The 14654-nt window shown below is 34.8% G+C and overlaps 1 protein-coding gene across 1 annotated transcript; it reads right to left on the bottom strand.

The window, feature by feature from the left end:
- Nucleotides 1–2402: 2402 nt before the first annotated feature.
- On the bottom strand, nt 2403–3335 carry LOC123241147 (olfactory receptor 51L1-like). Its single transcript, XM_044668850.1, has one exon. The coding sequence runs from the start codon at nt 3333–3335 to the stop codon at nt 2403–2405; it is 933 nt and encodes a 310-aa protein (XP_044524785.1).
- Nucleotides 3336–14654: the final 11319 nt, after the last annotated feature.

Here is a 14654-nt window from a genome sequence, read left to right as displayed (position 1 = left end):
CATAAGAGATTAAGGAATTTAATATACTGAGACATTGAGAACACTATTGATAAAAGACATTTTTTGTAAATTATTTTTTAAATAGTTAGGGGTTCAAGTGAAACGAAAAGGAGACTATAAGTTTGCTCATTAGCCATAAAATATCAAAACATAACCTCTGGATGATTCTATACCTTAAACTGAGAAGATTAAAAATGGAAATGAGTCAAATGTCTGATTGACGGGTGATCTATAATTGAAGAATAGTCAGTTTCAATGTACTTGCTTACACATCATATGTACTATCTATTGTAATTGTCTCTGCTTTTGTCTTTCTCATACTAGATCATATAAGGTTAAGGAGGTCAAGGTGAATTGTTCTATATAAATAGTGTATTTTCCCTAAAATTTAGCACAGAACTATATACATAATTAGTATTTTGTAAATGTTTCTGGATTAAATAAAATAATGTTTCATGACAGAAAATGGAGACCCCAAGCCCTAAATACTTGCTTCCTTTGAAGTATTTCTGCTGCTTTTCATATCTTCATTATAACATCTGCCCTCTTTCCTTCTATCTCTCAAACTCATTAATATCTAGATGACCTTCGTGGTTCAGCCTCTATGCTTTGTGAATTTCCCTTTAAATAGTAAAAGGGAGAACCAAAGATGGAAACAATGACAAGTGATCAGTGAGTTTCTACTAGAAAAGGTAAAATCCCAGACATTGTATATTTTCCTTCCTATACCTTATTTGTTCTCTTTAAAATATATCTTGGTAGATTTACATGAAGATATCTTCCTTCATCATACCTTTCATATACAAATCTTTCTTGGAAGGAATCCAAGAAAACATATTCTTATTAAGTTTTCTATCCTTCGTTAGCAATATTGAATTTTAAATATAGAAATCCAAATAATTCTCCCAGATGATATCTTCTTAAAAAGAAGTTTCCTTCTTTCTTCAGAACAAAGCTTGAGAATAGGATTGATTAATCTATAGGGAGAGTTTCACTAAACCTTAAGAGATAACAATCCAAAAATAAATTATAGGAAAATAGTTCTCTACAATCCATGCAAGAAATATGCACATATATTTAGAATATAATTCTATAATAATAAAAATGTAAAGGAGATATATGTTATCATGACATATGGACATACATTGTGAAGTATCATTATATTCAAAAGTTCAAAACTATAAGTAATCTGAAAGGCCAAGGAAGGAAACATGAAGAAAAGAAGTCTATAGGATATTTATAACAGTAAATTTGTGGAGGAAACAGCATGACAACAATGAAATGTATATTTAGTGAAATGGAATCATGTAGCAAGAATTATGGAGAGATAGTACAGTGATGAACATTGCCAAAAAGTTTGGGAAGCACAGGTAAATCTAGGTAAAATTTTCTCTGGGACAAGATCTAAATAGGGTTTCTAATTATTTTTTTTTTTTGGTGTTATGGATGCTTTTGGCAGTTTGGTGAAACATATAGAACCCTTCTAAGAATAATGATTTGAATTCATAAAACAACCAAGATTACAAAGGAAACTAAATTTAATTGAAATTATATCCTGGAAATTCTTTTAAACAAAACAAACTGATTTAAGACTAAGAAACTTTTAGATGATCACGAGAGAGTAAAGAAGAAACTGGAATCAATCACAAGTATCATGATAATGTGAATCAAAGAGAGCTGTCAGTGGTGATACAAAACTGAGAAGGAACTGAAGTTGATAGCAGAGACCCAGAAACCTAATGTTTGTAGACAAATGCATGTGTCACAGTGAAAATAAAAGTACACTAGAGAACAAAGCTTCTTCATCTCCATGTATCTTGACTTACTACATATATACAATACAACAAAATTATTCATGAAAATCATTGAGGAGAATTTCAATTTGCATTTGCATGTAGAATAAACAGGGAATCTAGAGTTACTTTTTTCAGAATATGATCTTATAGTCAAATTCAGAAATTTCAGAAATTGATGAGGAAAAAAAGTACTTTCATAAGTACCGCAGCCTCATTTATGGTGAGTTTTAAAGTGTGCTTGAGCTCTTCTCCAAAAAGGATTACTTTTTGGGAAGTTTATTTCAAAAACTTCAGAGAAGTAATTATTTCCTAAAAAGGACTGTAGTTGTAATGATCTATTTACTACCTATGAGTCAGAGCTATTACAGAGTTAGCATACTTTTAGATGATTAATATAGTAATTCATGGAATGCACTAGAGAGGCATACCATTTATCAATACCAAAAGGCATGAAAATAGTAATGATATCATTATTAGCTCCAGTGTTTTCCCTGTATTCTACTAAGTTGTTATTTTAGTGAATCAGACACTGAGTATCCCTTAGCAATTACTATTAGCTTACACTTCTCTCTCTTTCCTCTGAGCAACTGTTGCTTTCTTTTCCTCTTATTTTGGCTGAAAGAGCCTAATGACATGGGAGCGAATTTCATGGTTCTTGGTGCAGTAGACAATGGGGTTGAGAACAGGAGGGATTAGCAAGTACACATAACCCATAATGATGTGAACCACAGGAGAGACATACTTTCCAAAGCGGTGGATAATGGACACACCAAGCATGGGGATGTAGATCAGCAAGACAGCACAGATGTGAGAGACACAAGTGTTGAGGACCTTGAGCTGTTCCTTTTGAGAGGCAATGCCCAGCACCATGATAAGAATCTTCAGGTAGGATAGGAGGATGAGCAGAGAGTCCATACCAAAGGTGGAGATGATGACGATGAGGCCAGTGATGCTACTTATCCGCTGGTCAGAACAGGAGAGCTTCATGATATCTGGGTGAAGGCAATAGGAATGGGAAAGGACATTGCTCTTACAAAATTTCATCTGCTTGATAAGCCATGGTGCTGGAAAGATGACTGAGACAGCCCGAACCAGGAGCCCTAAGCCAATTTTCATGATGACAGAATTGGTCAGGATAGCTGTATACCGGAGAGGGTTGCAGATAGCCACATAGCGATCAAAAGCCATGGAGAGTAGAATGCCGGACTCCATGAGGGAGAAGACATGGATGAAGAACATCTGGACGAGGCAGGCATCAATGTTGATTTCAGGGGCATTAAACCAGAAGAGCTTGAGCAAGGTGGGCAGAGTGGTGGCACAGATTCCCAGGTCACTGGCTGCTAACATGGAAAGGAAGAGGTACATGGGCTCATGGAGTGTCTCTTCTTCCCAGATCACAACCAGGATGGTGCCATTTCCCAGAATGGCAATCAAGTAGAGAAAGCAGAATACTATAGAGATCTGTGGATGAAATGCTTCCAATCCAGGAAAGCCAGTAAGAAGAAAAGGCCTGAAGTGACTGTTGTTTAATGAGGTCATTATAGTCAGATGTGAGATACTAGTGCAGTGTTCTCTAAGTCTTCAGTTCCTAAACTAAGAGAGGCCAGAATCATTCTAATTTATTATCCTAATCACCTCTAAACAATCTTTTCTTGACATCTTTATGAGGCTTCGTGATGGTCACTGTATACATGGGCAACCATTTCTGTCCAGTCCACTGAATTGTGAGACAAGCCTACTGGCAAACACAGGTGTGTGAATAATAAGATATTATTATAATATAATATGTAATATTATTTTAATATAATAAAAGAAGAAGAAGAAAATCAAATTACATTTTCCTATTGCAATGAGTAATATTTGTAGCCTCTAACTCCAAAACTTGGCCAAATCAGGTCCTCAATCAGTCAACAAACATAACAGCCTATTATATACAAGATGTTATGTCTGTCAGTCAGGGAAAACCAATAGAACAATGCAGACCTCAAAGAGTTTGAAAAACACTAGGGCCTCCCATCCCTAGGCTTGACTCTCAATCCACTGAGCAACCTAGCTGCCCCCTAACCCCTATATTATCCTGAATGAGGCTAGTTAGTCATAGTAATAGTAAAACTCTTCCAGAAGTTGTTAGTGATTTAGATGGAGATGATTGTATCAGTAGTAATTTCAATAATGAAAATAAAGTTCATTCAATTTATATTGGTAGTGATGGAGAAGAAGAAGAAGAAGAAGAAGAAGAAGAAGAAGAAGAAGAAGAAGCAGAAGAAGCAGAAGAAGCAGAAGAAGCAGAAGAAGCAGAAGAAGCAGAAGAAGAAGATGTATGTTGTTTTCCAATTAGGATTTAAGCTTCTTGAGAGCAGGAACCATCTTGCTTGTTTACATTAGCAACCTCAATGATTAGCAGCATCTGGCACATAATAAGCATATAATAAACTTTGGTATTCATCTTTTAATTTGATGATTCTAAAAAATAAAATCAATTCTATTTCCTTGAAATACATGTAAGGTGTTAGAAGCAATATATCATATTAAGAATTCTGGATTTGTAATGAGATGACATGGGACAAATTTTGGCTTTGTTACCTTCTCTACTACTTGTATGGTCTTGAGTTATTTGACCTCTATAAACTTCAATCTCCTCATCTATAAAATAAGATTGACTACCAAGATATATTCCAGCTACTTCTATATACTCATATTACCAACATCTTCATACTGAGAAGACTTGAAGTATATTTTCAAGGTATGAATATATTATCTTATAAGCATTAGGGTTATTAACTCTTACAATCAGGATTTCAGTATTCTGTACCTTACATGAACTTTGTCTGAAGAAAGGTTTTGTGAATGGAAAGGACATTCCTCCAAGTTCTATCATAATCCGGAGATAGATTCTATCTCCTTGTGAGACATAGGTCACTTACCTGGAGAATGAAGTATGAAACATTCTAAAGGGTGCTAGAGATCAGAAGAAATCTTCCCAAGGATCAATTGCCAGTCTTCATGAGCCATGTTTTCCAGAAATTCTTACCATAGAAAAAGACTTTATATCCTCATCTGGTTCCCATTATCAGGAGGCAGGAAAAAAGGTAGTATCTCATTAGGGCATTCCTAGTCCCTCAGGTATCATTGCTGTGTCTATGGGATAACCATGTGGGTCTATGGAGACAACCATAACTCTGCTAGAAATTCCCCAGGTATAACAAAACCTAAGAATTGTGGTCATGTAATCTATATTTCCATGGCTTTTGGAGTACAATCTATCAAAAAACAGTAAAATTAAAAAAAATGTTCTTTGATCTAATAATTCATTTGTTTTCATATACCACAAAACAATACTGGAAACAACAATAATTATTTCTTCAAAGACATTCAAAGTAGCATTACTTATAAGTGGAAAATCCTTAAGGATCCAAATAGAGAGAAATATGTTAGAAAATTATATCACATTAAGGTAATAGAATACCACAATGTTAAAATTGCCAAGTATGAGGAGCAAAAGAAAATATGTTAGGGCATTTATGAAAGAGTGCTGATTTAAAAAAACTGAACTAGAAAAAATGGGATTTTTTAACATTGACTATTTAATAGAGGAAAAACAACTGGAAATGGATCCCAATTCATACTTCGAGTAATGAAAAGTTATGATATTTTGGGCATAAACAGCAAAAATTGTTCATTGACATATTTGATGTTCATAAAATTATTTTTAGGTCAGTGTAAAGGAAATCAAGAACCAATGGTTCTTAGCCCAGGTATACCACTATCCCAGATCCTTGATGAAATCATTCTCTGGTGCTTCAATTATCTTTCCCATAACATAAGTGTTACAAGTAATAGGTGCTTATTACATCCTTAAACAAATGATTCATCAAATTCTTTTTCTAAAGTCCTTGCACTCTCTTCAAATAGTCCTATATTGGCTTTGATTCTTGGATTGCCTTCCCTATCTATGCCTTGGCCTTTATTACCTCCTGAAGGACTAGAACTAACTTGTGCAAGGGTTACCTCAGAAGAGATAGACAATGTGATATGTATGAATTGCAAGCCTAGAAAAGTCATCTTTAATAATGCTGGATAGCATGTCAAAGATGACCATGCATTTAAAGTTTACTTAGAGTCAAAGTTATGAAAAACTTCAGAGAACAGTATTTATATGTTGTTTAGCATTAGTATTTAGTCCCTCATGTGTGGAAATTCCTCCGAAAAACTGACAGTTTCTCTATCAGAGCCCCCGAAAATCCCATCCCTCTTAGATAAAAACCATGGTACAATTTAAAAATATTTGTCAGGTAATCGAAACATCTGGGTTATGTTTCCAGTAAAATATAAATTTGAGGTGTTAGGGACTATTTTTGTATTTGATTTTGCATACACACAACCATTAGGTGTCAGAAATGAGATTTGAACTCAAAGTCTCCTTATTCTAAGGACAATTCTGTTCAATAGCAAGGTTTGCCTCTTTCAAGCATATAATAGATGCTAAATAAATGCTTGTTGAATTTGTTTCCCCATCTGCCAATGACTTGCTGTTTCATTGATTTGGATTTTAACGTCTCTTTCCATTTTAAAAAAACTATAATTCATTGCAAAAGTACTCTCAGCTGTCAGATTCTTGTTCCTGACACAATAGGCAGAGTTGGTCTCAAAATGTTATGTATTTATCAAGGTTCTTCATTTTGAAAACTGGAATCTGGCCTTTGTTTCTCATACTCAGTTCCTTAGCAGGTATTCATTTTAACTAGAGAATTAAACTTGGAATAGTTTCAATTTAATGTGGAAGAGGTAGCATTCAAACTTTTGCCAAGTGGAAAAAATTTCTCTTTGAGAATTTATATTTTTATCTTAGAATTTTAGCTCTTCACTCAACTACTTAGTAAAATGAAACTAGATCCAGAGAGAAGTACAATTTTCCATGTAGCACTTTTTTTCAGTCTATTGTTTTTATGACACTGTTACTTTTACAGCAATATTGATTCTAGTGCCCTTCAGTACCTCCCTTCCTTTGATCTAAATCTCTCAACATGCCATCCACAATAAATTGCAGCATGAGGCAATGAAAGAGTGCTCAATTTAAAATCAAAGTATTTAAGAATGAATCCCTGTTCTGGTTCCTTTGGCAACTCTTTTAAGCTCTCTGGATATCAGTTTCATCACCTGTGTAAATGAGGAAGAGGCAATAAATGATCTCTGAGGTCACATCCAACCCTAACTTCAGTCTGTGACTGACCTCAATTGCCTTGGCCTCTTTTCCTTATTTTTGTTGCAATGACTTCTGATTATTTCATGGATGGTCCAACTTTGCAATGTAGCCAAAATTTGAAATCTATTTCTTATTTCTTATTCCAAAGTTTTTTTTTTTCTTTTGCACAATATTCACATGGAGAGAAGGGGTAAAATGTCCATGTTCAAGTGCATGAGCCCTAGTATTTGTTCTATTTGCATAAGCAAAGATGAAAGGGTGACTAGGATTGGGATATAAAAACTTGTGACTAGGATCAGGATATGAAAACTTATGGCTTATAAAGACCTTATTCAATGAATGAATTCGAGTTCTTAAGAGACTATAGAGGGAACTGAAAATTTAGATTTGGATTTTGAAAAGATATAGGTTGGCCCCTATAACCAATTTTAATAATTCAGTCATGTTGGGATTGTTCTAGATAATATATGAAGCTATTTCCAGTTCTTATATTTAATATTCTAATTTTATGATTATGCAGTTCTAGGAATGGAGGAAATTTAGTTTGGGGAAAATACATGATTACTCTCTTCAAGTACTTAGGGGGTTGTCATGTGGAAGAGAGTTTGGGTTGTTTTTTTTTTTTCTAAATATCTCTAGAATTGTACACAGATACTGATATACTATGGCACAATCGAATGCAATTGACTTCTCTACTAGCAGCAATGCAATGATCCAGGACAATCCAGGGGAACTTAGGAGAAAGAACAATATCCACATCCAGAGAAAGAACTGTGGGAGCAGAAACACAGCAGAAAACAACTGCGTAATTACATGTGGTTTGATGTGGATATGATTGGGGAAGTAGACTTTAATGATGATTCTAATGCAAATATTAATAATATGAATATAGGTCTTAATCAATGATACATGTAAAGCACACTGGAATTGCTCATTGGCTATGGGAAGGGAATAGGGGAAGGTAGGGAAAGAACACGAATCATTTAACCATGGGAAAAACAATCATGAGTAAACAAACAAACAAATAAATAAATGGACTTAAATTTAAAAAAAATTAAAAATAATTTAAAAATAAATAAAAATAAGTATCTCTCATGAAGAGAACTAAAAATGATGAGTAATAATTGAAAAGACTCAGATTTCTGTTCCTTATAAGGGAAAACATTGTGGAAAGGATAATGGTCAGAAAAAATAGATTCCTCAGGATTAGTGAGTTCTTCGTTAAAAATTTTTAAATGACAAAAAAAAAATTTGAAAACTAGGGGGTGTCCACTGATTGGGGAATGGCTAAAAAATTGTGATATCTGATGGTGATAGAAAACTATTGTACTAAAAGGAATAATGAACTGGAGGAATTCAATGTGAATTGGAATGACCTTTAGGAATTGAGGCAGAGTGAAAGAAGCAGAACCAGAAGAACACTGTACACTGTGGCACAACTGAACATAATTGACTTTTCTACCAGCAGCAATGCAATGACCCAGAACAATCAGTGGAATTTAGGAGAAAGAATGCTATCCACATCCAGAGAAAGAACTGTGGAACAAGAAATACAGTAAAAAAATATATATGCTCGATCACATTGCGTGATAGGGATGTGATTGGGGTTTTGATGTTAAAGGATCCCTCTACTGCAAATATGAATTAAATAGAAATATGTTTTGAACAACAATACATGTATAACCCAGTGGAACTGCTTGCCAGTTTTGGAAGGGGGGAATAGAGAGTGTAGCCGAGGAGGAGATCATAAATCACATAACCAAGGAAAAATAGTCTAAATAAAAATTTTAAATTTTAAAAATATTTTAGAAAAGGCTGGAAGATCACTTTCAGGGAAATGTAAAATGTATTCTTGGTTAGGATCCCATTGAATGAAGTGATCCTTAGGGTTCCTTCAAAGTTGGAAATTGCATGACTCTGAAATCAAAGAATATTAATTTGGAAAACAAAACCAATCATTAAATGGAATAAAAAATTTTCCAAAAACAATTTTCTCACACTATGTATCATTACATTTTTTACATAAGAATTATCACCTGGTACTACAGTAGTCCAATTGAGAACTTTTGATTAATCATCAAGTGTCTTGTTTTCATTGCTACCACCTGGGATTTAAGAGGCTATTCCCTGGCATTGTGTCTAAAGGATTCAGCTAGTGGAATTAAATAAGACAGAGAAAATGATTACTGTTGGATCCAGACTTGGGACCTACTAAGTGGTCATATGTTTGAACTCAATATGAAATAGAGAGATTGGGGAGACAATGTATACTGGTGATACATTCCTTGCTGTTTTTTTTTTAATCATGATATCCCCTCTAAAGTTACATTCTACGTACTCTATATGTACCTTGTATATACCTGAGGTGTATGAAAGGTTCAGGGAGAACTAACTGCTCTGGTAAATGGGCTTGCTAAACTTTGATGTCTATGTGTTATTCCATTCTCACCTGTGGTTCCAAGAACCTATAGCATTTGCAGCAGCCACAGCCCATAACATCTTGGCAGAATAGGGCAAACCAAGTTGAGAGTAGTAGACAGGTTTAGAAACTGTTGGTGGTCTAGGAAGATGTCTACCCTAATCATATGAATCACATGAAGAATTCTCTCAGTAAAAAGGGTAGAAGAGAACATGTTTCCCCCCCCCCTCCAATGGCCATGAATATTTTTGAAGCAAGTGTTTGGAGTTCTTAAAACTTAGTAAGGGGGGCACAGCTGGGTAGCTCAGTGGATTGAGAACCAGGCCTAGAGACAGGAGGTCCTAGGTTCAAATCTGGCCTCAGATAATTCCCAGCTGTGTGACCCTGGGCAAGTCACTTGACCCCCACTGCCTACCCTTACCGCTCTTCTGCCTTGGAGCCAATACACAGTATTTACTCCAAGATGGAAGGTAAGGGTTTAAAAAAAAACAACTTAGCAAGACAGTGAAGATGCCAAGGTCATCCACTGCATCCCATGATGTTACTAGTCATTTTGAATTGTGTCTTGCCACTGAACTTCAATGACCTAAAAAGTGAGACTGATGATTCTGCACAAATCTGTCTCCCTATGATCTAATTCACATACAAGTGAAGACATCACTCATTGTGGTGTTATTGGTCTTCTAAAAAATAATGGATCATCATCAACAAAAAAAAAACAAAACAGTATATACCTAACTAAATATAAGTCATGACTCCTAGGGAGCTTTGTTTATACATGAATACAGCATAAACATCTCCAGTGTGGAAATTCTAGCAGTTTCAGGAAAATTATAGGGTATGGCAATAACGGCCAAGAACAAAGACAGTCTCTCTCAGGAGAGGAGAAAAGTTAGGAGGCAAGGCAACTTTTGGATTATCTCACTAATGAAGTAATTACAATTTAAATTATGAGGCTATTCGTAGCTTTTTAATGGCTTTGTTACAACAGAATAAAGATAATAAAAAGAGGGAAAAGGATTCCTTCAGTTAAGTGAGCAGAGCACAGAGTCAGAGACCAACACCTGCCACACCTTAACCAAAGCAAAGCTCAAGCTCCTAAAAAAAGTCCTGTGGCATGGGTCTTAGCCAAATTTATCTCCCAAGTCCCTGTAAGTCAAATGAAGATGTATTTAAAAGGATGCTAGGAATTTAGCTCAGGTGTAGCAAATTTTCCACCTCCACATTCCCCCTGTGATCCTTTGAGAGACCAGTCTCTCCAAAGGATCATTTTAAACTTAATTAACTAAAGGATATATAAAATTTACACAGGAAAAAATTCAACAAAGTGAGGAGAAGGAAACAAAAAGGGAATCAAGAACAAATACAAGTAGGGGGCAGTCCCCTTTTGGTACAATAAAGGACATATAAGCAAATGCAATCAACTCCCCAAAGTCCAATTCTGCACATTCAATTTGCTTATGAACTCCTGGAGCAGCATGCGGTCTCCGCAGACATCTTTGTGTTGCCTTCTCCAAAAAGTTCACCTTCTGGATTCTGGGAGGTAGTTTCTTTTTCTAAATTAAACTCTAATTCAAAATAAAAAATTCACAACAATAACATAGTCATCCCTGAGGAGGATAATAACATATTCCCTCATGAGGATGACACAGGGATACATGGTGGATTAGTAAGGCATATTAATAAATTATTAAAAACATCAAAGAATAAAAATAATCTCTGGGAGAAATATAGAATATTAGAAATGTGAAAAAATTCACAAATCACAACAGGTTCTTGTAGTGATTCATGTTTCATAAGCATGCAACAACAATCATTACCAATCCAATTTAACAGTCTGGACTACATTAAGTTGCCACATTATGAAAGAAAATAGAAATAAAAAAAGACTAGAACTTTTTTCAGGTTTTTTTTTCATTTAATAATTTTTATTTTTTAGAAAAGTTAACATGGTTACATGATTCATGCTCTTACTTTTCCCTTTACCCCCAACTACTCCCCCCCCCATAGCCGATGCTCATTTCTACTGGTTTTAACGTGTGTCATTGATCAAGACCTATTACCAAATTGTTGATAGTTGCATTGGTGTGGTAGTTTCGAGTCTACATCCCCAATCATATCCACCTAAACCCATGTGTTCAAGCAGTTGCTTTTCTTCTCTGTTTCCACTCCTGCAGTTCTTCCTCTGAATGTGGTTAGCTTTATTTACTATAAAAGTTCCTCAGAACTGTCCTGGGTCATTGCATTGCTGCTAGTACAGGAGTCCATTACATTCTGTTTTACCACAGTGTATTGGTCTTTGTCTACAATGTTCTTCTAGCTCTGCTCCTTTCACTCTGCATCAATTCCTGGAGGTCTTTCCAGTTCACATGGAATTCCTCCAGTTTATTATTCCTTTGAGCACAATAATATTCCATCACCAGCATATACCACAATTTGTTCAGCCATTCCTCAATTGAAGGGCATACCCTCATTTCCCAGTTTTTTGCCACCACAAAAAGCATAGCTATAAATATTTTTGTACAAGTCTGTTTATCTATGATCTCTTTGGGGTACAACCCTAACAATGGTATGGCTGGATCAAAGGGCAGGCATTATTTTAAAGCCCTTTGAGCATAGTTTCAAATTGCCATCCAAAATGGTTGGATCAGTTCACAACTCCACCAGCAATGCATTAATGTCCCAATTTTGCCACATCCCCTCCAACATTTATTATTTTCCTTTGCTGTCATGTTAGCTAATCTGCTAGGTGTGAGGTGATACCTCAGAGTTATTTTGATTTGTATTTCTCTAATTATTAGAGATTTAGAGCTCTTTCTCATGGGCTTATTGATAGTTTTGATTTCTTTATGTGAAAATTGCCTATTAATGTCCCTTGCTCATATATCAATTGGGGAATGGCTTAATTTTTTATACAATTGATTTAACTCCTTGTATATTTGAGTAATTAAACTGTTATGATTAAAAATGATGAGGGCCAAGATCAAAAGGAAGAATAGTATTTTAATAAAAGCCATGCTGATAGAGATAAACTGACCATGCGCCTGTAAGAAACCTATTCCAACCTCACCCTCAGCCATTTTCCTTTCCTCTCTCCACTCCTCAGGTAGCTAAAGAGGAAGTCCCACGTCACTTCCCCCTATTATAAAACAGACCCTCACCTTCAATACGTAATCCAAAACAAGAAACCCATTGGACCACGGGAAATGTAGTTTTAAGGACCCCCACAGGTCCACAGAAGTTTGTCAAACACTATATTGAGGTTCAATCCTTCCAAATGGAACCCCAGGTGATTTTAACTAACACAAAACCCCTTTCAGAGTTTTTTGTTATGAAGATTTTTTACCAATTTGTTGTTTCCCTTCTGATTTTGGTTGCATTGTTTTTATTTGTACAAAAGCTTTTTAATTTAATATGATCAAAATTATTTAGTTTACATTTTGTATTTTTCTCTAACTCTTGCTTGGTTTTAAAAGCTTTCCTTTCCCAGAGATCTGATAGGTATACTATTCTGTGTTCACTTAATTTTTTTTATAGTTTCTGTCTTTATATTCAAGTCATTCACCCATTCTGAATTTATCTTGGTGTAGGGTGTGAGATGTTGATCTAAACCTAATCTCTCCCATATTGTTTTCCACATTTCCCATCAGTTTTTGTCAAATAGTGGATTTTTGTCCGAAAAGTTTGGCTCTTTGGGTTTATCATACACTATCTTGCTGACGTCACTTACCCCAAGTGTATCCCAATGATCCTCCCTTCTGTCTCTTAGCCAGTACCATATTGTTTTGATGACCACTGCTTTATAGTATAGTTTAATATCTGGTACTGCTAGGCCACCTTCCTTCACATTTTTTTTTCATTATTTCCCTTGAAATTCTTGATCTTTTGTTATTCCAAATGAAATTTGTTATAGTTTTTTCTAATTCAGTGAAAAAGTTTTTTGGTAATTTGATAGGTATGGAGCTAATACGTAAATTAATTTGGGTAGGATGGTCATTTTTTTTCATATTTGCTTGTCCTAACCATGAACAATCAATGTTTTTTTTCCAATTGTTTAGATCTAGTTTTAATTGTTTGGAAAGTGTTTTGTAGTTGTTTTTGTATAATTCCTGTGTTTGTTTTGGTAGATAGATTCCTAAGTATTTTATATTGTCTAGGGTGATTTTAAATGGTGTTTCTTTCTCTGCCTCATTCTGCTGTGATGTGTTGGAAATATATAGAAATGCCGATGATTTATGTGCATTTATTTTGTATCCTGCAACTTTGCTAAAGTTGTTGATTATTTCTATAAGCTTCTTAGTTGATTCTCTAGGATTTTTTAAGTAGACCATCATATCATCTGCAAAGAGTGATAGCTTAGTCTCCTCATTGCCTATTTTGATACCTTCAGTTTCCCTTTCTTCTCTAATTGCAACTGCTAGTGTTTCTAGTACAATGTTAAACAATAGAAGTGATAATGAGCATCCTTGTTTCACTCCTGATCTTATTGGGAAGGCTTCTAATTTATCTCCTTTGCATATGATGCTTGTTGATGGTTTTAGATATATACTGTTTATTATTTTTAGGAAAGGACATTCTATTCCTATTTCCAGTGTTTTCAATAGGAATGGATGTTGTGTTTTGTCAAAAGCTTTTTCATCATCTATTGTGATAATCATGTGATTTTTGTTTGTTAGATTGTTGATATGGTCAATTATGTGGATGGTTTTCGTAATGCTGAACCATCCTTGCATTCCTGGTATAAATCCCACCTGATCATGGTGGATAATCCTCTTGATCACTTGCTGGAATCTCTTTGCTAGTATTCTATTTAAGATTTTTGCATCTATGTTCATTAGGGAGATTGGTCTGTAGTTTTCTTTCTCTGTTTTTGATCTCCCTGGCTTTGGAATTAGTACCATATTTGTGTCATAAAAGGAATTTGGTAGGACTCCTCCTTTGCTTATTATATCAAATAATTTGTATAGTATTGAGATTAGTTGTTCTTTGAATGTTTGATAGAATTCACTTGTGAATCCATCTGGCCCTGGCAATTTTTTCTTAGGGAGTTCTTTAATGGCTTGTTCAATTTCTTTTTCTGATATGGGATTATTTAGGTATTCTATTTCTCCTGCTGTTAATCTAGGCAATTTATATTTTTGTAAATATTCATCCATGTCACCTCAATTGCTATATTTATTGCCATATAATTGGGCAAAATAGTTTTTAATGATTGCCTTAATTTCCTCTTCATTGG

This window comes from Gracilinanus agilis, chromosome 3, assembly GCF_016433145.1.
Source record: "Gracilinanus agilis isolate LMUSP501 chromosome 3, AgileGrace, whole genome shotgun sequence".
In the NCBI taxonomy this organism is placed as follows: Eukaryota; Metazoa; Chordata; class Mammalia; order Didelphimorphia; family Didelphidae; genus Gracilinanus; species Gracilinanus agilis.
Note: the sequence above shows the minus strand (reverse complement) of the source record. Positions and strands in the feature narration are given on the sequence as shown.